The sequence below is a fragment of the Sander vitreus genome, chromosome 4 (genome assembly GCF_031162955.1).
Source record: "Sander vitreus isolate 19-12246 chromosome 4, sanVit1, whole genome shotgun sequence".
NCBI classification, from domain to species: Eukaryota; Metazoa; Chordata; class Actinopteri; order Perciformes; family Percidae; genus Sander; species Sander vitreus.
The window spans coordinates 18,553,990-18,581,498 of NC_135858.1; the positions used below are offsets into that span (position 1 = coordinate 18,553,990).

General features: G+C 38.8%; 1 protein-coding gene across 1 annotated transcript; it reads right to left on the minus strand.

Annotated features, from left to right (window-relative positions):
* Window positions 1-285: 285 nt before the first annotated feature.
* On the minus strand, window positions 286-22,321 carry slc6a11b (solute carrier family 6 member 11b). The gene is made up of 14 exons (XM_078248846.1): window positions 22,111-22,321; window positions 20,260-20,394; window positions 20,005-20,145; window positions 19,755-19,836; window positions 16,176-16,308; window positions 13,575-13,709; window positions 7,888-7,991; window positions 7,454-7,578; window positions 5,594-5,706; window positions 5,068-5,205; window positions 2,894-2,996; window positions 2,135-2,235; window positions 1,455-1,625; window positions 286-429 (listed from the first exon to the last, which is right to left on the minus strand). Exons 1-14 carry the CDS (start codon window positions 22,319-22,321, stop codon window positions 286-288), a joined length of 1,836 nt encoding a protein of 611 aa, XP_078104972.1.
* Between the last annotated feature and the right edge of the window lie 5,188 nt (window positions 22,322-27,509).

Consider the following 27,509-nt stretch of genomic DNA (forward strand, 5'->3'; position numbering starts at 1 on the left):
TTTTAAAAATAGTAATGGTTAGAAAAGAAAAGAAACAGCTGCTTTAGTCAGGATGTTAACTGAAAACAACAAATGTGTTATCAAAGTTTGTGCAAAAAAAGAAGCCGACTAAGAATCATGTGATAGTTTTTTTTTTCCTTTTCTTTTTTGGAAAACAAAAATAACACTGTGAGTCGTTTGTTTCTTTTCCCTTTTTTGTGTACTGATGGATAATGCTGATGTTGTTTGCTGTAGTTTTCATTTGTTGGACGTTTTATGAAGACGGCAGGCTGCTTGGTCTGTCAGTTAGAAATGCGTCTCCTTCTCTGAGATGGTGGATATTTTCCCATCAACCTTTAGTTTTGCATCGTTGGCAGCGTAAGGACTGAGGGCAGCGAGCTTTCCTCTCATTATCAGGTCCGGGCTGGGAGTCGTCAACTTCTTTATTCTCTTCAAAGAGCATCGAGAAAGACAAAAGAGGTTATCTTTTAGTCTCCCACCACAACGCTATTTCTAATTGCAGCATTGGGAAGATACAGCTTATGCATATAGTCATACTCCTTGAAGGAACTAGAAAAGCATCAACAAAAACAAAATGTATCCAAAAATAAAAATGGAAATGTCTCTGCCAGCAATTCATTTGACATATATAGACACAAATCTGCTTTTTGTGACAGTGTTACATTATGTAACCATTTGTACAGACATTAGCCTGAAAGGTTTTAGTTTCATTCTTTGTTATTCCATCTAGAGGTACGGGGATGACCAAGTGAATAAAAGAGCATCGAGATATAAAATACTGTATAAAATGTATAAAGCATATATTTTTTTAAATATGTCTTCCAGGCATCTAAAAAATGCCATAGTCAGTTAATTTGCTAAGTAACAGAATAGGCACTGTGATAGCAATATAATGCATATAAAAACATGTGCAGATATAAACAAATCAAAGTATCTTTTGAGATATCTCTCCTTACCCAGGTCTAGCATTTGTATGCCATGTGGATTTCATTCAAGACATGACCAACACATCATCACTGATATCATTCCTCTAATTTTCATCATGCCTCAGGTTTGCCAAAAGCTAGAGGCCACTACTGATCATATCATGTCAGAAACCTGCAATTTGTTTATTTGATCTTCTCTCGAGCAACGATGGGAGATTATCCAACTGTGTCACAATCCCTCTGAGGAAGTCAGATGGGAGAGATACAACAGCTGGATTCTTTTGAGTCATTTCCTTCATTACAAGGTGATCAGGTTGCATCCATTGAATAACAGTCACTATCGCCATTCGGCTGTGTGAGGGTCTTATCAACATTAATTCTATTATTATCTAATTGCTGGTATGTAAAGGTATTAGTGTGTATTTGACAATGACAATATTGATAATGTTTACATGCAATAATACTGTTTTTCTTTATGAAAAGAAAATCTTTCATGGACAAAGTAAGATTTGTCCATGTATGTATTACCTCAGAGAAGGTGCCAGGAGTCTTCCAGATCATCCAGATCATCCCCACAGGGATGCAGACCATCGAGGACATGGCCATGAACCAGCCAATACCATAGCCCCAGTCAGGGTAGGTGTACACATTGTTGTACTTCAGCGGTTTGTATTTAATCAGGAAGAACAGGAAAATTGCCTGCAGGAGACAACAATTACATCCTATTTGTAAATGTTTCTTACATTGTGAGAAATAAATGCCTCTACTGATGAATAAAAGGTCACATACTTTGAATTCAGAATCAGTATGGTGCTGTAGTGAGTTGCCTTCATATATAATTAATGTGAAAACAACCCAAACCAATTGTGTATACTGTTACTTTCTCCAAAATCCAGGAATAATCAAAGATACATATGTGACACACTGCTTTTTTCCAGTGCTTTATCTTGCGTCACAAAATATTTAATACATAAATTCCACTTCTATTTATATATATATATGCAACTTAGTTGTTCACACAAAGTAAGGAATTATCTTGCAAAATGAACCAAAAACAAATTCTCCATACATAAATACTGCTATTCATTTGAAAGCCAGAATCCATCTTAAAAATAAGAGTTTCCTTTGAATGTGTCTGTCTGTCATCGCTATTGAGCTTATCTACATGATATGTTGTCCATGCTACTGCTGTCTGCAGTCAGACTCACAGCACAAATGCCCGGGGTCAGGATCATCCAGCACCATTTGATGAAGAAGACCGGTTTGTAGCCAATCATGTCCTCAATATTTAGGTAGAATCTGTCACTACCTGAAATGCAAATAAGTGTCACTCAAGAGTTTCTGCACATACCATCAAAATAATGATGTGATTTATGTCTTTTGACAGTATGTGAGCTGCTTACAATATGTGGGTAAAATGTTGTCTGAAACTTTCTTTGACGTGAGACAGACGTTCTGCATTGCTGCATGTAAAATATTCTTTACTTAATATTATTTGGGTTTGTTTTTAAATCGTCTTCAATGAGACAATAAATGTAAATGTGATGATATTTAAACCCAGAAATTAAAGCAAATTCTTTAGGGCAATTCTTTTGAGGGCATATTAATAGAAAAAAGGCACTATGTTTGCTTAATAAAAACGCAGAATGGCAATATTTCACACCACTAAAATACCATATCATTTTCAATATCTCAGTAAAAAAAAATGTATGCCTTCTATAACACTAAGTAAATTATGCATGTGTTTGAGCCCATCCTCCAGCAGAGGGCAGAGAAGAAATATTAATGCAGCAAAGAGGATAAAAGCATCATACAATGTTTGTGGCAATGGTCTCTTTTTCTGTGATGAAATGTGTGACAGTTGTTTGGTTGACAAAATACAGACTACTGTTATCTGAGGTGACAAGGAAGAGGAATAAAAAAACAAAATTTCTTAGTTACGTTTCAAGTTGAGACTGTTATCTTACCGTACACCCAGCCGATACATATGGACTCAAATATTGCCACAAACAGCAAACACATCCCGCTGGCAGCATACGAGTCAAACAACTGGAAGACGTACATCCCTCCCTGGTAAGACGAGACAGGTGTCAGTTTCCTTTCACAGCCACTGTGTGAGCGTCAGACTTCTTGATGTGGTTGTCAGGGGCCGATGTCATAGTCACATAAAGTAAGCCAACTTGGAAATGATGTTTCTTCTAACTAAAATGAGGAAGTTTACCATGATTCATTGCCTCAAGAGGTTCCCGCCAAATGTGGTGTTAAAACATCTATGCAGTAATCAGTGTTATCTCTTTAGAGGGCTATTTCAATCCCATCTACAGTACACGCTCAGTTCTTTGGTTGTTCATTATGGCTCTAGCATTTGAAAGTGAAAATACAGTGGAAGAGCAATTTCACCTATCACATTTTTTTTTCATTATATTCGACATTTTTGGGAAATACGCTTTTCGCTATACCTCTAATATCTGACAGTTCATTATGAAACTGAAGCAAGCAACTGGTTAGCTTAACTTAGAATAAACACTGGGTACGAGCTAGCCTGGCTCTGCCGACAAGTTACATCACAGCTCTAAACTTCTCGTAAACAGCTACGGATATTACCAAAAAGTCTCAGTGACTTTATTCCCATACTTCAGCCAGGTAATGAACTACACTCCCAGATGACCTTGAACTTGAACTGTGATTTAATCCTTTACTCTAGGCTCTTGTGACATTTATCTATGATAGCTCTTTGGCGACAGGAATAAAGTGTCTCGAGTGCAGGTAGTGCTGAAAGACGTCTAAAAGCATAGGAAAAAAAGAGGTCAAGTCATTGGTCAATGCAGTAGTCTATAACAGAGAAAAACTGATAAAGTGCTGTCCTTTAATATTGCATCTTTCCCCCTGTTTTATGGCCATTATGGTCCACTAGAGAACAGTACAGCATTTTTACAGTGGGGATGGATAGAGAGCAGCGCAAATGGACACATAAAAAGCATTTAGTGGATGAAAGACCTTCTTGATAGTCTGAGAAAACAGATTCTCTTCCATTATTATCGCATACAGATAAAAGGTCTTACTGTAAAAGCACAGCAGAGCTGGTGACATGTACATGTTTACAGCTCTAGATGAATAACTTGACCACGGACCTTTAGGATTGAAACATGATCACATTATACTCTGTATAAAATGATTACATTATTTTGACCTAACAGGGCCACGTTCTTTTCTATCATATAGATTGTTGACCATTCATTTAGAATGTACCTAGTCTCACATTGCCAGACCTATCTCAACACCACTGTGTCAGTATGGTCTGGCTACACCGCTCACTGGCTATCTATTCTGGGATAGGGAAAAAAACCACTCCGGCTTGTTTGCATTACTTTAAACCAATCACAGCCCCAGATACAGCAACAGTGCACAAAATAGATGCGGTGAGATAATGGAGATAGGGGAAGGGGAGGGACATGTCAGGCTTTATCCCAGCAATGTACAGCCGGTGAGCCAGACTAGAATGTACCCGGCTGGGCTTCATCTTAGACTTGATAATGATGGCGATGATCACATGTCTGCATGTAAATACAAACATAAGGTATGAAGGTAAATCTCCAAAGCTGAAAGTAATAGAAAACCACCCCCCAGAGAAAAGGTTGAGTATACTTTGATAATGCATTTAACTTACTATTAGGTATATAGTATGTTATCTACACAGTATCTATATCTGTCAAGTAACTAAAGCCATCACATACTCGACAGAACATGTAAGTAAAAGATACAATTTTCACTTCTTTCTACATATTTGACTTGTTTGTTTCATTGCTCAAATACTTGTACATGTACATACATGTACTGTAGGATTGTAGCAATGCAATGCCTTTGCTATTGCAATACTTTAAAGTTTTATTTTGTCATTTTGTGTAGTTTGTGAACTTTCTCACATTCTGCTTTCTTTTGCTTTCTTTTCCTCCTGAGTTTGTAAATATTTTTTTCTATTTACCCAGTAAATAACTGTTTATTTAAAAAAAATAGTAATAAACAAGTCACCCTTTCTTTTTAAATGCTGTTTTCAGTAGATAATGCATTTCCAAATACACAATTTAAAAACCTGACATGATTTACCTTCTACTCTAAAGATGTAACTATAGCTGAGTCTTACCTCTGTACACATGATGAGTCCTATGAAGAAGGAGGCTATAGACATGCCCAGAATCAGCAGTTCTCTGCGGTAGCCTCTCCTGAAGGTCTCTGGGTACATGTCTACCACAGCTGTCACTAAACTCTCCACACACACAAACTGTGAAATAAAAAAGACGGAAACAGCCTTCTTTAGTTATAAATTAGATTACAAGACAATACTATGTTATATTAAAAACAACAAAGTTATTCCGCAGTGGCTAAGCATTTAAATCATATCATACATAATTACAAACAAAAAGTCAGGCATCAATACTAACATTTGTTTCAGCAAACGAGACATGACTCAAATCGCCATTTAGGTTCACAAAAATAAAACAAAAGAAAATCAATACAATCATAGTCTAAACAGAGTAATTTGAACTAAAACATCAATCAGTCTTCCCATGATTTATTTTATATTTTAACTTTACACATATTTAGCAACATTTCTTTACAAAGTGAAATATTCTCTATAATCTCAGTATTCTCACACTAGTGGTCCTCACCTGACTGTCCAGGCCGAGGAAGATGAGCATCATAAAGAAGAGACAGGCCCAAAGTGGAGATAGAGGCATCATAGTAACAGCCTTGGGGTATGCAATAAATGCAAGACCAGGACCTGCATCACACAGAAAAAAAAAATCACAAACAGGAATCCTATTAGAGGAGGTAAGAATTTTTCAAACAATTTAAGATGAGACAAAGGCCTAATAGCAATGATCACAGAGTTCATAAATCTCTCACTCTCTCTCCTCTTTTTAAGCTTCGCTCACATTTCTCTCAATGTTTTGTTAAATGAAATGATTGTAGGATTTACAGCCATGTACAGTATTTGAAAGTGGCTGTAGTTTGACAATGTTTTTCTAGGAGCCCACATAAGCAGACGCTTTAGCAGACTGGTGTAAATTGTACTTTGTGCGCTGCCTTGTTGTTATGGTTACTATTATTCTATATTTAATATATATCTCTGACATGCTTTTGTACGATGACATAATATGGAAAATATGTAGGGGAAATAAATATAACAGAGGGAGGGGGGTTTTATCAAAAAGAAAACTCAGAATTTCCGAGAGTCGTAAATTTATGAGAAAAAAAAACGTAAGTATTCTCTGAGTTAATGCTCAACAATTTACATGAAATTAACCAGGAACCACATCAATTCACTTTGTAAGGTTGGACCAACCTCATCACACCACAGACGCCGCTGCTTGCCGTGTATTATGCCTGCAGTGATAATCTTTCATATTGTGTTCTGCTGTACTTTAACTGCCTGTAACTAAGGCAAGGCAAGGCAAGGCAACTTTGTAAATTCAAAGTGAGCAATTAAAAAAAAAAACGGTAAAACAGCGTAGATGTAACCAACAATCTCCTTATCTGTCCATTGCGTTGTGGCGCAAGAATAGGGGGGACAACGACAGTTTTGTCCACCCACTTTTAGGTGTTATGGTATGGTAACTCTATTAACCAGTTGCGCAGCCAGATCAAGTGTACCGTGCCAAGTGCGTCGGGAGTGTGCCAAATGCACTTTTGGTAATTTCGTGAACAGGCTTCCTAGGCACACCTGTGTAAATCGGGGTTTCCTTAATTATTTTGGCCTAATGTAACCATATTATTGCTTTGTATTATGATTTGTTTTACTCTTTTAATCACTGGCAAATGACAGTGGTATGAACAGGATTATTCAATTTATCAACAAAAACAATGCAGAAGTTAAGAAAACCAATCCACTAATCAAATCCAATCCAGTAAATCCATTAGGCAAAGTGGTGGTTTAGAGTGTTGAAATGTCTCAAATGTCTTAAAAGGTGTTGCATATGAACTAAAGGCAAATAGATGTAAAACATACTGTAAGTGCACAAACTGGCACAACATCTGATCTTGGGGGACATGGATGAGGTGAGATGAAATGAAAGACTGATTGATTCAAAATAAGAGGTGGCATGCATTTAGTGGATATAGGCATTCATTGCGTTATTTAACACCTACATTTGATGACAGACCCTTTGAAACACATTCAAAACATTACACTCTGTCCTCACCATGCCCTGAGACAAACATTTCAAATCTCTCGCTCTGTCACATTCACTAAATCATTCATACTGACTTGAATAAATCATAATGCGGTGGTCTAAGAGCCTAGGTGAAGAGTGTGGAGTTATATAACTGGTTATGTTGATCCATTTTAGCAACATATGATGGATGGGGCACAAAGACTCAGACAGGCTTTCTCTAGTCTACAGTATCTTCTTTAGATGTATTGTCCAACTACATTACAGTCCTGGAAGTTGTTTATTGATTAGGAATAATCAATAAACAACTGTAGTACTGTAGTACTGTAGTAATCAACATGATCATTATTCTCTCACCAGATTCTGCCACAGCCTCGATGGGAACATTTTGTTCATAGGCCATGAAGCCCAGCACAGAGAAGATAGCAAAACCTGCTACAAAGCTGGTGCCACTGTTCAGACAACACAGCATGAGGCAGTCCCTGAGGAGCAAGACAGAAAAAAAGAGAAGGAGTTCACACTTACTGTTAGAGCTGTCACCAGACCTTACACAAGAGGCAAGGCAGACATTCTGCCTGATACAGTCTCATGCACAGACATGTGTGATGGACAGAAACTGAAATTATATAGTATGTGACAATCCATCCATTCTTATCAATCACCTTTAACCACTGGAGTTTTACCTGTATTCTTATAGTCTTTATGTTGGTAAGTATGAAGTGATTGCTATTGATGGCTGTCATTATCATCCATTCATTTATCCATCTATTAGTATCACATTCTTTGCTTACCTGTAGCAGTTATTGTTGTAGGAATTGTAACTTCCTAGAGCAGTGAGACACCCCAAGCAGATGGCATAAGAGAAGAAGATTTGGGTTCCAGCATCCACCCACACCTGAAGGAAAAGTGGGCATAAACATACAAAACATATACAGATCAATGATGAATTAAAGTAAAAGACAACTAGTGTTTACTTAAGTGTAAACAGTTTTTTTAGCAGCCAGAACAGCTATAATCCTCCTTGGCTAAAAGTCTCTAACTGTACCGGTCTGATGAATTCTTCGGAGAGATATTTACGCACAAATCAAAGTTTGAGAATTTTTAAGGCATCTGATAATTTGTCATCCTCTTGATCCAGCTTACAGTTTAATTTCCATTTCATTGATGCTTCTCAGCCTTTTGGCACTGAAGATTCTTTGTGAGATCTTTTAAATTAATTAAATATTAGAATTACACTAAGTAGAATAGGCTTTCCCATTTATAAGAGATTATCATATGTCAAGAGGTGATTCTTTATCGGCTCTAATGAAACCCCACATTTCTTTTGTTACCTCTCATCTACCTGATTTTCATCATCTCAGTGACTTTGTGATGAAATTATGGCTCAGCTCAACCATTTTCTTTCCCCTCTGAGGGGGCACACAGTGGAGCAGCATGAATCATGGATCAACATAAAAGTCTTCCAGTGTCTAAATATTCATATTTCGTTACACCAATTCCATTCCTCTCTACTGTTGGGTGGGGATTAACGGAGAACAGCTACAGTTTAATTTAGGGTTTACTTAAACGGTCAATATTGTTTATACCTTTCTTACTCAAATCATTATTGGCAGCAGAATGGTAAAGTTAGTGTGGGGTTAACAGAAATGTGTTTGTTGAGGCTAAAGCATTGAAAACATTACATTTAAAATGTTATAACTGGTGTGTAGCTACTTTGTGTTTAGTGCTAAAAAGCAAATCTTAGCATGCTAACACACAAAAATAAGGTGAGGTGAACATATTAAACATCATACCTACGTTACTTTAGCATGTTAGCATGCTGACATTAGCATTTAGCTCAAAGCACCCCTGCACCTAAGTACAGCCTGGCTGCAGACTCTTAATCTTGTTGTAATTTGGGTAAATACCTTTGAATTTGCCCACATCACCGAGTTGACTGCAAGTAACGAGTTGACAATTCTGTCTGATATCAGAGTGAAGCTGCTCTTTTAGCCCCCCATGTCTCTGTAAGACACTATTCTCGTTAGTAAAGCAACATTATTGGTTCTTCATGTTTTCCTAACGAGCACATTTTTGGGATTATGTGAATAATGGATGTCCTCTCTCAGTGGCAAAGTTGGAAGGATAATGTTGTACCTCACATAAATGTGAAAGTATTGTGACTTTGACACTGACAAACACCCTTTTTGTCATTTTGGTATATGAAGAATTGTTATTGTTGTCCGTAATGAGCTGCTACGCTGAAATGTCTGTGAGCAAATTCGTATGTAGCAAGAATCATTGAAGATCATTCTTTTTAAACTTTTTCTAGTAATTTAATCCTCTTTAGGGTCACAGCTTATCCCGGTATACACTGGGTTAGAGGGAAACATATAGGTTCCTGTTTCAATGCAAAACAATTCAGTATAAAATTGCTAGTAAAGGTTTGGCGATAAGTAAATGTGAAGTATAATACAAGACCTTCATCAACTTCTTTATCCCAGCCAATTACTTGTATATATTTAGGTATAATGTGGACATGAGTCAGTATTTTGATTCATGGGCTACATGGTGATTTACACATGTAAGATTCTTCAGTGAAGCAGTAAACTGTGCATTATGAAACTAGTTTGTAGTTGAGCACAGAGCCCTCGGACACACAGGATAGCATAGTGTGCTAGCGAATTCAAACTTAATGCAGCATGGCTCTTTGAAAACTCTTTCACATCACCATTCAGCCACTAATCTCATTTCCCCACCGAGAAACAATTAACAAACACACGGTCTTCACTCCTCCTGGGAGTAACCACGGTAACTTCTGTGACCTCACAAACACAGGACTGTTCCTGTGGAAGAACAGGCTTTTCTCTCCTAATGTTCATTAATGTTCCCTTTAGTTCGTCCTCGGCTGATGGCCGCACAGCGCAGGGAAACCTTAAAGGCTCAGGCGCAGAAAGAATCACTTGTTGATGTTGTGCCTAATTTGGCCGGCTTGTGTTTGGTTATGTTGAGACTGTGGCTCTAGGAAACTTTTCTACTGTGTGAAAGCTGGATGACATTGGCTGTAAGATAGCATTCTTGTAATGTAAATGTACCACTCTTGGTGCTCCTCACGTCCCATTTGTTGTATAAATGAGATCCATAGGCGGGAGATATGTGAGATGCAGCAAGATATTTGGCTGAAATGGAACAGTTAGATTTTACCTTGGACCCATACAATGAATGTAATTTTATCGGTACTGAATAAGCATCATGTTGTATATCATATTGTACAGATGCTGCTAGCCTACAACAATGAGTCAGTAAGGGATGTTCTTAGCTTCTGCTAAACAGTCAAATGTTTTGTTCTCCTACTTCATTGAAAAGGTCCATCATGCTCGTACGTATCTTAAACTCAGATTTAAGCCAATGACAGAGAAACTTTCCCCATTCAGGAGATGAAGTGTCAAACTCTGCACACTATTCTGCACAGTGAAGGTCAAACATCCAAGTGAAGTAACAAAAAGCAAAACAGATTAGTTTTCTAGCCATTACAGGATTATATACAGGATAAAGTATCACATGTAAAAAAAAGTACTGCAAGTTGACCTTTTGCAGACATGACGGCATTAATTATTTAAATAAAATCAATTAAAATGAGGTTCTGGATAGCTGAACATCCAAGTTCCAAATTTCACACCATGGCAGCAAAACAACACGTGTTTCTTCAGGTTTACGTTTTGATCTCAACAACAAACCCTAGAGGGACTACTTGTATCTCAGCATGTGAGCTTTTATCAAATGTATTGAGTATGCTAATCACATATTACTGTCTTGCTGATGTCCGTGTTGTCCGTCTCTTTTGACAAAGAAGAGTACCACACACACAACAACATCCTGGGCCTTGCTGTTTTTGTATATCAAGGGAAGAACGTATTTGGATGCTGGAAATAAGGAGGGAAATGAAAGTTAGAAGATATGTTTAACTAGTGAGAGGTTCAGGAAAAGACACATTTCAGTTACAGTGCATGAAAAGATAACAAGGAAGGATAGGAGAGTGTGAGAAGTGTAGAGAGGAGGGGTGATGCACAGTGCAGAGTGGCAGGTGAGAAGAGGAGAGAAAGGTATAGGGAAGAAGAGAATAGAGGAGGCATGATGAACTTCAGGGCTGTAAAAAGAGTGGTTGACACACAGCCACACACACTGCACACAGCCTGGTGAACAGAACAGACCCCTGATTGTCCCTGAGAAAGCTAATTTAACATTGGTGTCAGAAGTAATGTCTTTCTCTGCCAAACAGCAGCGCTTCTTTATCGCCCTCCTTCACTCTCTCTGTGCCTCTGTTTGTCTTTTTGTTGATCTATATAAGGTCTACATTCACAGATGCAACAGCCATCTCACTGAACAACAACTGGACTTTTTTTTTAATCAAAGCATCATGTTATAGGCTGTCCTTTTGCAATGAAATGCATATACATGTGAAAAATAACTGATAGCAAGCAGTGTATCAAGAGTTAATGGTTTAGTCTTCATTTACTGCATTATATCATCCAACCTCAGATCATGGCATGATGCTTTATGTTCTTAACACCTTTTCTCACCACAAGAGCTGCTTTACCCGACAAGTTGTGTGAAACAGACTGGCTTGTCTGTCTGAACAGTTACATACTGACTCAATTTCCAGTTATTTCTGAGGCAAAAATGTTTCCTTGTTATCACATCACATGGCATCTCACCCCATGGACCATCTGTTGCCATTAAAAGTGTTAAACAAGTGTTCAGACAGGATTGGAGTCTGAACAGGAGGAAGTGATCAAATGTGATATGTTGTCAAATGTGAGAGTTGAGAGAGAGGTACCCATTTTGTAAGCATGAAAAGATTACACAAAGGAGACATGTTAAGAAAACAGGCACTAGTATCGCAATGAAGTAGTGTGCTAAGTTGGTGCCCATTAGTCTTGATTTCAGACAAAAGCAGGTTCTCATTTCTAGCCTCATTTCTGTTTCCTAGCGATCCACGCTGTCAGCCTTTTCAAGATGAGGTCAAGGAGTCTGCTCTGTATGTGTCAATGTTTGTCTGTATGAGTTAATGTTCCACCTCTATTAGCCTAAATTCCTGAACTTTCCTGAAGGTTCTGAAAGCTCACTATTTACTTGACCCCTGATCATGTCATCACCTGCAGGAGGTGTCAGCTCTGCTATGCTAATCTTGGCTCCATGTTAAGCCACAGTAGTATTACTGCCACCAGAGTGGGACATATAAATATAAACCATTTTTTTTTACTATTTTGCCAAAAGAGAGCAACCATTTAGCAAACAGCTTATTTCTGCCTGAAATAGCCGAACAAACAGTTGTTTTGTGTATTCTGTAAATGAAAGTGTTTTTGGTATAATATAGTACATAAATAGTGATAGGTGTAAAAAAAACCAAAAAAACCACGGATCCCCCATTTATTACAGCAACAACAACACCACCTGTCCCCCTGGCAGCTACTCAGCTCCAGACAGGTGGGTGTGAGGCAGGGGTATAAATTCATTCTCATGAGTCTTGTCTCTTTAATCCTTCCTGCTTTACTTTCGTACTTTCTGCCTTTCATAGATAAGCTGACAAAAACAGTCGCTGTTTTAACACAGTGCAGTTAGACCTAATTAACATTATGCTGCCTTAAGGTGCCGTTAGGAAAGGCCAGAATTATAAATCGAGGGCACAATAGCCATATAAACAAGGGAGTGGATTTTCTAGTTCAAGTTTAAAGATGTGTGTATGATGTACAGTATTTATTATATAAAGTTAGGGTACTACAGTGTTCTTGATGTTAAGCATCCCACAAAAACCCTGTCAGTATCACTGGACTTGGGACCTATGCCACCAGCAGCAAGAAAAGAAATAGCAGCTGAGCATAGACTGTAAAAATAATAGACGTAGCAGCAGTGATGTCACCCATTGGTTTGTGGACTACCATTTTGTAGCCAGGAGTTTGGCCTCAAGAGCTGTATTTGTAGACATGATATACGCCATCTATAGGCAAGGGCAGTAATAGTTTCTGCAACCTTGACGCACACCAACAGCCAATAAGTGTTACAATTCTAGTTTTGTTTTTGTTTTCTATAGCTGCAATGTGTGTGGGTATTACAATGTTTTACATTTAAAACAAAACAATTTAAAAACATTTTTTTTTTTTAAACATGAGCATATTTTCTGCCAAACACTGAGAAGAGGGGAACATTTACACTGCTATGAGTGACACATTGTGTTATTTGTATGACTATTCTTTTGGTTACTTTCAAAATGGGATGAGGTCGGATCTAAAAACACACAAATAAAGATAATAGCAGCTTCCCTATACAACTGCCGCTGTAACACTAATTGCATCCAGGTAGCACAACTGTTAAAACAAATCCTATTACTTTTCTTCCTTATAGGTGGCAACATCTCAGTAGCACTTTTAAATTTTTTGAAGGAGGCAGATTATTTTTGAATGTTTACCAGTAGAGAGAGATAAAGTGGGTCCAAGCCTACCTGAGGGTCAGAGAGACGTGACATGTCCGGGTAGAGGTAGAACTTGATGCCTTCGTATGCTCCTGGCAGCGTCACTCCTCTGATCAGCAGGACCAACAGCATGGCATAAGGAAATGTAGCTGTCACATACACAACCTGCAAGTATAAACATATACATATATATACATATCATACACAGCACTAGATTCAACTTTACACAGGCTACCTTTAGTGCAGTAGCTTACCATCAAACCAACACTCCATTTTTATTGAACTATTCAGGTTTTGCAGAATTGTGCTCGACATCTCAAGACTCTTAGAAACCCATTAAACAAAAACCCTGGCCTCTTGGAAGGCAGAGGTGGGAAACATACATCCCCTGGCATGCTGGCATCCAGTCAAAGTCCAATTGAGAGCAGAACAGGATAGAACAGAGCCAGACCAGGAGACTGAAAAGAAAAGAAGGCTCCTCTGGCCCCGTCTCTTAAACTGGAGAAGCCAGAGGAGTGATGCTGGCAGTGTGGGAAAATGTGCTTTTCTTTGAAGCACGCACAGTAGTGCATGGGTACACACACACACACACACACACACACACACACACAGCGACAACTTCATTCACAACATTGAAATGGGTGTGCACATACTACAGACAAAGATAAAGTGCGTCATTCACACATACGGGCCTAAACACACTCACAAACACACGCTCCAATTGCTCGTACACCCCTGGTCACATTACTCTACAACTGCAAGCAGCAGCTTCATGAATAGAAACTTGATTTCCGACACAAATATTTTGTTGCATTGATTTGAAGCAATTGATACAGTGAACTTCTTAATCCAACTCCAGAGAAGTTCAGTTCACTGTTACAATGAGGGACAAGTGTGATTGATTTGAAATGCTTGTTAAAGGTGGATTTTACCCTCAACCATTCAGAAATTGTCGACACTCTGCTTTACTGAAGATCCTGAACATTCTTCACCTTACAGTAAAAACCTGAATCAAAAGTTTAAAATGAAATTAATTCTAAACCAAGGTAGTGATTAGGTTCCAAAGTTAGTAAGAATCCACGAGACATAATAAGACTGTCTATAAACTCTGTTTATCCTAGCGTGGCCTACAGTGGAAAGTGTGGGAAAAGTTGTCTTCTGCCCAGTAAATCCCTCCTATAATTTGTCAAATAAAACGATCACACATCCTAAACCTTCTCGCCTTCTTTTTCTCAATCTCTTTGCAGATGGAAGGGACAAAATTCAATCTCTCCATGAACTTTTGATGCTCCACATGCTCCATCCAGCTCACCAGGGGTAAACATTTAAGCCACCACAAATGTGCTGGTCAAACTTGCCCCAGCCTCACTGTAAATCTAACTGGGGGGCTTAAATGCGAGAAGGGCTGACAAACACAGGCAACAAAAGCAAACAGCTCAGCAGAGTCGGAACTGAATAGGCTGTAGGGTCTGTGGAGAAGAAAGCACCTCTCCTTGCAACGGGCAAGCTGTGGTTTATTTCTCATTGCAGGAGAAAGAGAGAGAGAGAGAGAGAGAGAGAGAGAGAGAGAGAGAGAGAGAGAGAGAGAAGCGGAGGCTGAGGATATACTCTGCATGCTCCTCATGAACGCTCTCCTTTCCTCCAATGAATACAGGAATCAATCTTGGACCGGCTGCTAAAGCTCAGCCATGAAGAAGCCTTCTCCCCTCTCACTTCACAGCCAGACAAAAGACACTTCAGGGAGATATAGGCATTGCCCCCCCCCCCAAAGGTACATAGTCCTCGCTATCCTCCTCGAGGCAGCTAGAAGAGACTCATGAAGGAAATTAAAATGGAAAGGGTGATGGGAGGAAAGCATGGATGTATAAAAAACCTGGAGACAGCGTTCGAGACAGAGCCCTGTTCATTCCTATTTGAGAGTTGCTCAGTGGCGCATGAAGCCAAAAAAGTTTAACTTCCTTGTATAAAATAACCCGGATAATTGGCCATGTTTCCGCACTATGGGGCCCATAGAGCAGGTGCACTAGAGACCTCCGCCGACTGTGCCGACTAGTTCCAATTTAGCATTCCGCTAACTTGAATGGGGATTAAATGATTGCATTGTGTAGCTCTTCTAGACTTTCCACATGTTATCGGATCGAATGGATCAAATTCTGATAGTGAAAAGAGTCATTTTGCGGGTGTTGTGATGCTTGGAAAATGTATCCACTGATTTACAGACGTCTCTTTTACCATATAAGTGTACGGGAAAAAGTCTTTTTGGGCCCCATGGCATCACATGACAGACACAGAAGTTGCAATTCCACTGAATAAAAACCGGTAGTGAACAAAAACCGGCAGTCACAGCAAAGTAGCATGCACACACATATTCATACACAAATTTCTCCAGCATGAGTTAGATGGTGTGATAACTACATTACACCTCCAATGTTCTAATGTATAACGCATTATGCTATACTTTCAACCCTACAGACTAACCAGAACACGCACACACACACACACATGCACGCACACACACACACACACACACACACACACACACACACACACACACACACACACACACACACACACACGCACACACACACACACTATACACTACAATAGTAGACATGCACTACTCTGTCTCACCTTGCCAGTTGACTTGGGTCCCTTCCAGATGCAGAAGTAGCAGATGAACCAGGCAAGGGCCAGACACATGGCTAGCTCCCAGCGCATTCCCCCTATGTGCTCAATACCATCTGATATCTTCAGTACTCTACGTCTGATTTGGCACAAAGAAAACAGATGATTTACAACTTGATTTAGTACATATTCTTTTGTGACATATGAAGAATCCTTTGTAAAAACTTGCTGAAAAACGGGAAGTGGTGTTGAAAATTACATGTTGAGCCTCTGCAGACTCTCTGAGTCTTAGTAAGTATGTATGACTTACAACACAGAGGGAGAATGATGAAAAATAAATATTTCCTTTATGTTGCTCAATATAAATAGCAATGTCATTTTTGCTGGTTAACCATAGTTTATAGTTCCGTTAATGCATTGTCCAACCCCACAAAGTACTCCTCAACTTCAAAACACTGTCACCCTAGTTGGCATACTATACTAACTTACAAATATAACATACAATGAAATGTTTTTTCTTGAGTCTCAAAACCCATCAATGTTTTGTGATGGAATAGGGAAACAATCCTATACTCTAGTACACCTTTGTCTTTGATCACTAAAGGCCTTTATTGTCTTTTATTGGTTCTCCATATATACTCAGAATGAGTGTATCCTATCATACATATCAGTAATTTATGGCCATCCTGACCAAACAATACATCCACTTTCTGTCACCTCCTCAAAGAGCAACATGACATTGAGGGGACTAACCAGCACTACAAGATGACCTTATCGACCCTCTGTGATTCACACTGCAACTTCCTTCTTCCGTCCATGACAGCTGATCCTCATCCTGCTGCTAACCTGGCAGTTCAGGATGCAACTACAAGGTAATACAACTGTAAATTTGCAACAGCATTTGTGGAGCTACTTTTGTGTGTAACAATGCAGTCTTAAACAACGTGAAAACCTAACCACCGCCCCTACCTAAGATTTAGAAGTCACTGCCCACCTGTCATCTGATGACTGTAATTGGGGAGAGAAGTTCTTTTCCAACAATGACAACAATCTTCTTGGCTGAGTCGCCTCTGCAATGTGGTCAATGTCCTGAATGATCATGTCTGATTGGCTTAAGGAATACACCTTAAATTATGTGTCCTTGATAGGATGGGGATGAACCTTCATGATAAAGGCACTTGACAGCATTGTGCTCTGACAGCAAGAGGTCATATAATCTTATTGGAGATGATACCTTGCTTCATATCCTCCAACACTTTAATGCTATTGAGCATCAAGGACGTGCTGTTGGGGCAACTGCACTGTGGTGGTTAACATCACCAGGCACAAAGAAGTCTGGTTTACTTTGGTTTGCGCCACTGTTATGGCCATGAACTACTTAAATAGGTCATGCAGATTCTTCAGCTCCTGAAATGTCCCTGGTGGTCAAAATGTTTGTGCCAAAGTAATGTCCAGGGTTGGACCACTACTAAGTCAACCACAACACCTTGAGCCAAATCTGTACTTAGTTTAGCAGTACACTCACTGACCATTGTGGTTCTCCTTCAACACCCTTGGGTGTTCAATGAGTGAGCACAAGCAACATGGTCAAACAGCTTTATGCATTTTTTTTTTTACTACACCTCACTTCCTTATACCCTGTGTCGAGCAGCTGTCAGCAATGTGGCCCACAGATGGGAACTTGCAGACCAACTTGATCAACTAAATCCCCACATTAGATAAGCCACCCTGCCTGTCCTTCGATGCTGAGTTTGTAGATCTCAGTCGGCGGATGGTAGCCATATCAGCTGGGTAGCGCGTAAAGAGAGGTTTGTGTATGATGTTCTGTGTTCTTATTGCCTGGGTTGTAACTCTGTGGCATTTATTGGTTACTAATGTATTGTGAAACTGCACTGTGGAGTCAAAAACAAATTTCCCAATGGGGACAATTAAGTACATTTTGATTTTAGAATAAGCTAGTTATAGCAGTAGTGGCAGTGCTGAGCAGTAGAGAGCTATCAAGCCAATAGAATCCAATAGAAGACTTACTGTGTTATAGTAATAGTATAGGCACTACTGTACAGGCCTACAACTAAAACATTCTTCCCTGTGATATGCCTACAGGTTTAACAGTGTAGGTGCAAGATACAGGGCACATTAACAGCAATTATGACATCATAGCTTGTCGGCGGTGGTGAATCAACAGTGTTTCCGGTTTGTTGAAGCAAAGCCAGGGAACAGCACTGATGGACAATGAGAAGTGAGACCCGGAGCCACAGAACTACATGGTGCTGCCAAATCTTTGCCACCGAGTTCACCCTTGGAGCTCCTGACCAGCCATTGATCATCGTGACATGTTCTTGGTGGCCAGCCACAGGCTAGGTCCAACACAGCCCCCCTGGTCAGCCGAGAGGGCAAGATGTGAAGGCTAATGTGTGTAAATATATTGGGTGTGTTTTCAAACGTATGTAAATCAGTTTTATATGGGTGCAAAGTGTGTGCATACTGTTAATGTGAGTATGATATGATTTTGAAATGTAAAAAATAACAAATTATTGCATCCTCTTGTTAAGAGACTTTTAGAAGATGAAGACGTCTGCATTAATATCTTGTGTTCAGTCTTTTTTTCTGGTTCAATAAAAGTACTCTGTCCAGACATATCACTACTTTAGTAATGCACTGGTAATATTGTTGCAGATATGTACAACATATGTGTTTATTTTTTCTTTTCATTAAACTCTCCTTCAGTGATTTAAGCTTTGTATTTTACAGTGTAAAGATGGAATGATAAAACCATGCAACATTATTTTTATCCATACTGTTGACAAAATACAGCTTGTTTAACTTATTGTCCTGATGTTTGTTTATGCTGTATATACAGTATAAAACATGACAGTCTGTCTTGGAATAGATTAAACAAAGCCTGGTTGGTTGCTATTTTTGGCAACAACATGGTGATTGGCTTTTTGGCAATTTCTTTTGGGCATGTCTTTCTCTGCGGTTAGGTTTATGCTCTTTGGCTCAAATCTGATGTTTTTATTACTGTTACATAAGTCACTTAATTTTTCGATTTAGACACAACAATATTGATCACATTTTAAATTTTACAATTTTACTGCAATATATATTTGTTGTTTTTAAAGGAGAGAGAGAGATTTGACCCAGTAGTGTAAACATAGCCACTGGCAGCGAGACAGGAAGTGTGGTCAGCATTACACACTGACCAGGCCTGATCCGCTGCCACACACATGGCTCTAGCTGGGAGACAGCAGGCCTACCAGGGTCTGTTGACACACGAATATGAAAAGGGCTAACTAATTATTGCGGGAAAGGTTAGCAGGGGGTCAGTGAAACATTCTGGAGTTGTCAGAAGCTCATATTTTCAACATAGTAGATAATGACACTAAAGGAGGACTTGAACTGACAAAGCATCTCCTTGTGGTGTTATACGCAAACTGTGATACCATTAATACTTTATACCCACAGAGATTATCATAGTATGCTCTCAAATGGGACTTTGCACAAACAAACGAAATTAAACAAAATATCATATAAAAACTAATGGACATGACAGAAAATAAAAAAAGGAATAAAAAGTGTACTCACTCCCAAAACTCAATGACTGGAGAGGTTCCGTTGGGGTTTGTAATGTTGGTAGAATTTTCTCCATAGTAGTCCACACAGTTCTCTGTGGATAATCAATGATGTGTTATTATTTTTAAGAGCGTATACTGCAGATATAGATGTTGTTGCACATTAAATCTTATTTTCTTTACTCTTGAAACAAAAAAGATGGACATGATAATTTATGCTCGTAAGAATAATTCCCTCACTTTTCCACTGTTCCCTCCTATACCTGTATTCCAGTAGTGCCCACAGCCAGCCCATGGCAGCTCGGTGGTGAAGCAGTTGAAGAGGTAGAAGATGGCCCAGGCAAGAATCACTACGTAGTATACGTTTAGATGAGCTTCAATCACCTGTGTTGCATAACCAATACCTGAAAAGGCAAAGATTTCTTTTCTTTGTCTCTGCACATGTTTCCAATTTTCTTTTTAATTATTAAAATCCTGAGCACCGCCTGATAAAAGATATCAAGTGCGTGTTTTCTCACCCTCGAATAGCGGGCAGACTTTCCTCCAGCAGGTGATGCCTCCCTCACTGGTGAACTGACCCAGGGCAGTCTCCAGGAAAAACACAGGGATACCGCAGCATACAAAAAAGATGACATATGGAACGAAGAACGCACCTTTGTGCACACAATAGAAAATACACACAGAGCATTAATACCACTTAAGCAATACTAGAATAAGACGTCTGACAGTATAATAATTCAAAATACGAAAGGATCCATTCACAAAATTCAGATAAAAGCACCACACTTATTCAGCAACATTACCTTTTCAGATTATGAATAGGGTCCATACTGTGCTGTCTAATGAGGGAACCCACCTCTTTTACTGACATGATTGTGCTTAACGGATTAAATAATAAAGGAAATAATAGTGTAATACTTCTCAGGCTAATTTTTACAAAGTGAAAGCTTATTCACAAAATTGCTGTCCTTCTTTGGTACGCTTGACTTGCACATACATATATACCGGTACTAAACGCTTTCACATACATGCATACTCTAATGCATATACAGTATGCATGCATATACATATATACGTGCATACACATGCATGCATGCATAACGTGAGAATGTGTATGAGTATGAGGGTATATGAGCGTGAGTACAGTATATACGGTATGTGCGTGGTTAGTAAGTATGTATGTATGTATGTATGTATGTGTGCATTAGTATGTATATATGTGTATGGGGTCGGAGGTTGGGGTGGATGGATGCGTCAAACAAACATGACTTTCACCCAGGAGACCGGTGTTTGTGTCCTGTGCATGGAAGTCAACTTTTGTGACTTTTTTACGTTGACTACTTCACTTACATTCATACCTTTATTTACGCAACAAACATACGCATTTTAACCCAAACCATGATTTTTTACTAAACCTGACCAAGTAGTTTTGTTTTAAATCACAATGTTTAAAACTGTGACCGTGTGTCCGACCAGGAGTTGCTAAGTTGTTTGCAGTCATGTGATTCCGATGATGCGTGATTCAGATGGAGGGCAGATAGTGAAAATCAGAATAGATTGGAGTAATTTTGTTAGTAATATTGACTGAAAGAAATGCTGGTCCTAACCACAAAAGTTCCTTCCAACAAATAATGTAAAGAAAGTGTCATTTAAGGTGATCCATAGATTCTAATCAGTGAAACATTTCAAGAGTTAAAGAGTGAGATGTAAATTGTTCTTTCTGTGAATTACACCCTGAAACCTGCTCCCATTTATTTTGGATTTGTTTGGGTTAAGTTTGGTTTTACATAAACTTAGTTATGAATTCTTTATTAAGTAGTCAACGTAAAAAAGTGTGAGTGAAAGATATGTTTGTTTGACCAGCTATCCACCCCGACCCCCTACCCCAACGCACATACACACATACATACTTATGCACACATACATAAATACTAAGCACGCACATACAGTACATACATACTCACTTTAATATATCCTCATACACATCTCACATTATGCATGCATGCTGTTTATGTATGTACTGTATGTATGTACGTGCATGCATATGTATATATATGCATGAGAGAATGCATGTATGTGCAAGTGCTTAGTACCGGTATATGTGTGCAAGTCAAGTATTCAATTTTGGCCTAGGCATCTTCTCATACTATTCTTCTTATGTATCAGAGGTAACATTTGCCCTCCTTTTTGTTTCTTTTCTTTTCTAAACTTGCCTTTTCCATTCTTACCTGTCTTACCTCCTCCTTCCTGCTAGGGAGCTTGTTTTATGTCCACCATTTTTTTTAAACAAAAACCTCTCCATCTTGATTCTTTGGTAAGCAGCTGGTTTATGTTTGTACTTCTAGCACAGATAAGGGAAACTTCTTTACCTCCTCCATTTTTGTAGCAGAGGTAAGGAAACCTCCAGACGTTGCCCAGCCCGATGATCTCTCCAGCCACAGACAGGAAAAACTCGATCTTGTTGTTCCAGTGGCCCCTCTCATTGTATTCCCTGTGGTCTAGGCTGGAGCTGGACCCTTCAGGGTCTCTGCCATCCTCTGGTTTACCGTTTATAACGGGCCCGCTCTTCTCAGCTGTCATGACGCTTCAGCAGCCCGCTGAGAGAGAGAGAAAAAACACATGGACAGAAGAATTTTAAAAGGTGACCTCATAACCTAAACTTTAAATGGATTAACTGACTTTTTCTGGAAAGTTGTATCTTTTCCTGGGACATCTGAATGGGACTGTCCCACTAATGCAAAACCACACCCATTGAATATAATGTGAAGGTTCAAATCAACGGAAAGCAGTCCAATTAATTTTCACTTATTATGTAACTGCATGGCCCTTTAATCAGCCTTGAATATAAATAAAGAAGGAGCAGTGCAGAATTAAGTGTGATACCTCATTAAAGGATAACAACATCATGAATAGTAATAGAGAAGCAGACATTGTGCATTAAGATTGTCGTACCCGAATGAGGAGGCTGACAAAACAAACAAACAAGCTTTCAATAACCTGCAAGTTAAACAACTAACTTATGTGAACACTGCCGCACTCTTCTGATGGACATCACTGTAATGCCTGTATTGTTATACAGCATGTAGCATAAAAATAATTTAATAACTTGTTGAAATACAGTTACAGCCTACATTAAAATCAATCAACCCCATCATCAGCATCTATTGTACTGTATGTAAGCAGCCTTACAAGAAGTTCACGTCAACAAAAAGAAAACAGAAATGAGCATGCAAATAGCAATCAAAGACATAAAACAGTGAGCCTCTTTACTCACCAGTCTACTATGGAACAGTGGCAAACCTCCTTTTGGCTCCCGCGATGATGCGCACTAACAATTGCCTTTACAAACCACAGGGTGGTTTAGCCCGGTGAAAAAAGGGAGAGAGGGGGCAAAAGAGGGGAGAAAAGTACAATCTGGATCCGCGTTGAGTACAGTGGTTTTGTGGAGTCTCCCGTCTATATAAAGGAAGATCCAGACGTGGCAGAGTGACGGTAGATCTTGCACCAGGCGATGGATAACCTGCGACTGCGCTTACACTCTCCAAGCGGTATGCTCTCAAGCGCCTCTACTTGGATAAAAGCCATGTGGTAACCAATCTAGCTCTCACACCAGCGTTACCACGGCGCAGACAGCGCAGGTTGACATGAGGAGACGGGCAAAACACGAGAAAAGAGTTTTGTTTGTAACTATCTAACAATATATTTAAGTAGCTTATTACATGATTATTACAGCTGCACCATTAGGTTTTCATGTATAAAAAAATGAAGGCATTCATTTAAAAAAAGAAAAAAACAGGGACCTAATGCACCAACACATTTTACAATTATGTACCTACAGTATAAAGCCTGCATTATTTTAAATTTCTAACTTTGCCATGCAACCAGTCAGATGTACAATACCAAAGATTGTGATTGCAAGCAGAATAATATGTGTTTGTTTTTTCATTCTGGGTCTTATTTCATAATTATGTCCATTCTGACAATAATAACACACTGAATCAACAAAGAACCTCATGTGTAAACAAACCAGTGTGTGCAGATGAATAGGCAGCTAGTTTGGTTTGCTGGAAAGTTGGAATACTAAATAGCTAGTTCAGAATTTCTACAATGGAGATGGCAAGTTAGCAAAGTTCAATATGATAACAAGACCTATATTGAAAAATACTGGAAGTTTCTTTACATGTTCACATTCACTTCAACTCAGCATTTTAATGTCAAGCTAGCGTTCATGTGACATGTTGGTTTACATTTAAATCTTGATTTTAATGAATGAGTAATGAGTTTTCAGAGAAAGTCTTCAATGTATACTTAATTACAGTATGATAAAACAATTATATGGAAAACGTGCAATAGAGCCCGGCCAAGCTAGTTAAGGGATCCTTATCAAAAACCTTTGTTTAATATCATTATTATTGTTTTGTTTTTCAAATATCGGGAAGTATCAGTCTGGCTCTCTTGTCTGTACGAACATGTGACAACACGGCTATAACATACAGAAAATGTATTTCCTTCACCTGAGGTGTTTGTTGGTTGAAGACTTGTGGAAAGTCTCGATCTTCAAAGATGCAGTGACCCCGTTTGATTTATAAATTAATGTCAGGTTCCCTTTGTCAAAGCAGTTGCTCCTGGGGCTTTGCTCTGAGCATACCAACTCACACCTCTTTGTAAAACCTCTCCTGTAGAAGTCACTCTGCACCCGAGCATGCAATATGAACACATTTCCTCATTTGAAAATATTGGATTGTTGTTGTCACTGGCTAATGATGAATGATCAGCTCGTCATAAAGTCTTAATAACCCAATAACCCATGCTGCTTATTAAAAAAAGGGGTTTATAGGGGTTGTTCATCACAAGTTGATTGCCTGGTTTCCAGGCGTGATAGACTCGGTGCACAAGGAACTCCCCTGACTTTAAAAGCCTGACCTAGTCTCTAAGAATCCTTTTACACGTGGGTCACTTGTCATTAGAAGCTTAAAGGAAGTGCCTTGCATAAAAAGTATGGCCACCCAAAGCGGCTGGCAAACACTCACAGTGCTTTTCAGGCAGTCAAGTCCTTTATTTATGTTGCCCTGTACAACTTTATCAGAGGGGGAATGCTTGATGAGGATGAAACCTTGATAATTTCTTGCAGGTATATAGGCTAATGTTCCTGTTTTCATGCTCCTTTGCTCTTGCAGATTTATTCCTCAAAAAAGTGTTGCATGTTGCTGCAGTGAAATGAGTGTGGTGATATAAGTACACATGAATACATTTTGACCCCATCTAATGTAGTGAAAGACTACACTCTCATACTTTAGGAAGGTCTAAGAGTGAGTTGAGGACTGCAAGATGAGAGAGATTGCCTCCAGAAGACTTGTGTTAGGAATAGAAAACCTTTCACTCCAGCACTAGATGGTCTGTTAACAAGATGGCTAGAGGTCATTCTCTTCAACCATTATCCATCTGGCCTACTGACTCCAGAACAAGCAAGATGTTTCAAAGTGATTGGCCGCCTCACTCCTAAGGGACCAACTTATTCCATTAGTTGTAGTAGTCGGGAGGAACAGAACAACTTTGTCGTCCAGTTAGGACACTGGAACAAGGTCTTTAACAAGGTGCTGCAAGTGTAATAGAGAAAATAAGCTAAGAGATTAGATAGGTGGACTGCAAGAACTGTTGTATGTTAGAGGCATAAGTAGAAGGAATAAAAAAGGATAAGTGGTAAAAATGAAGCTGACAGACAGAGAGAAGAGAAGCAGAATAAAAAATAAAGGAGAATGGATAAAGCTGTCTATCTCACATGATGCTACAGTGTTTTTTTATTGTTTTGTGAATGCTGAATCTCTCTATAGCAAATATGTACATATTTTATAACTCAAGAGTGAAAAGTGCATTAAATAGTTTCATACATTTGCTCTTTTCAAAGAAAAGTTATGTTTCTCACTCATTTTGCAACAAACTGTAACAACCTTAGCAGTGCGATGCACAATTTAACAATTAAAAAAATGTTGGTTTCTGAACAGTTTTTCAGTGCTCATTATTCCACATTAGCAGGGACTGAAAAAGCAGACAAGAACAATTTTTCTGTGGGACTTAAACCAGAAAATGCAAAAATCCACTTATTTTGGCCTATGGCGTATAGTTTAAAATTAACTTGGACACCCATTAATGCCCAGAACAGGTACTCATCTTTAGACCGATCTTTAGACATGACCTTACACAGAACCAGGTATTGTAATATGCAGTGTAAAATCAGCTACTCTTCATGCTATATTCTACAGCTGCTAAAATGTGCAGTTGAAAAGTTTATGGTGCTAAAACAGTCTCATAAGTATTTGCAACTTGTAAAACACAATGCAAAAATGGATGCAGAGTGATTTGTATCCATAAATCTGTGTTGTATCTGTGCCTCTAATTTGTGACTTGTGAAACACAATGCAGAAATGAATGCAGAGTGATTTGTATCCACAAACACTATTCACAAATGAATGCAAAGCAATGTGTATAGCAAATGCGTATCTGTGTCTGTGCGTCTAATTTGTTACTCGTATTTCATTATTTGTAAATTGATGAAATTTGAAATTTGTTTTTCAATGTAAATATATTTGTAAATCTCCTTCTATTTGTTTGGGTACTTTTGAGACAGTTTTTCGCGCTGTTGTTGTCACAAACAATTCGTGTCTCAAGTGACGATTCCAGCGCTCTCCAGTAGATGGCGGTAATGCAACACTTATGGATGCCAACTGCTGTTAAACTACATGAAAATGGTGAAGAAGCCTTGTCAAATCTTTCAGAGACAGTTGGCCTAGAATCTACTTGATGTTCCTCCGGGTAAGTTGATATTATTAGGACTTTGTTGTCAAATAAATTACATTGATGTTTTCATCATCATTGTTGCAGTGCATTTACAATTTGCTTTATATTGTTATAGCGGCAGTGACAGCTTGCTACATTTTGGAGCATGCTAATGTTCACCTTCTTGTACAGCTTGAACAGCGATGCTAGCGAGCTAGTGAATATATTTGGTATTATATGAAACTAGACGATCTAAGGAATCCATTGATACCAACCATGTTATGCTTGTCCATAACAGGGAAATATAAAATAAGGTTCCAAAGTTAAGCCATTTTCAAAGGAGTCTCCCTCACCTCAAGATATCAGAATAAAAATGGATTTATCATGTTTTACACTGTAGCTGTTGCCATAACTACAGATTTTAGATGATGTTGCAAGTTTAACTATAAAGAATACAAATTTAAAATTTGCTCGACATATTGTAACCATGTTTATTAGTACAGTAATTGCCACGCACCTGGTTAAATACATGCTTCTCCTGTAAGACTAAAAGTATGTGCAGTTGTACACCCTGATAAAAAAACTGATAGTTTAATCACTGAATATGCCATGTTTTACAGATCTGACTGATCAGATGCTGTCCTGAACACCTGTTTGACGAGGTTTACCTGGACCCACAAGACTCTCCTCACAGTATGAAGGTATTGTGGGACAGGTGTCATACTTCTGCCAAGCGATGGTCTGAAGACAACACAGCAGCATCAGAAAAGATTCAGTATCCACAGGATGACTTCTGTGACCTGAGAGCCTACATTACCAGCTGACACATCTTGGTGGACTGGTGGAGGACATGAGCTGGACAGTTAACATCTGCTACTCTGTGCATTATGTATACACATTTTATATTTCCATTCCATTGACTATGAATAAAGTGCTTTATTTCTAAGCAGGGTTTGCTAATTTTTAAGTTTCAATAGTAAAGCTCCTAAGTGTT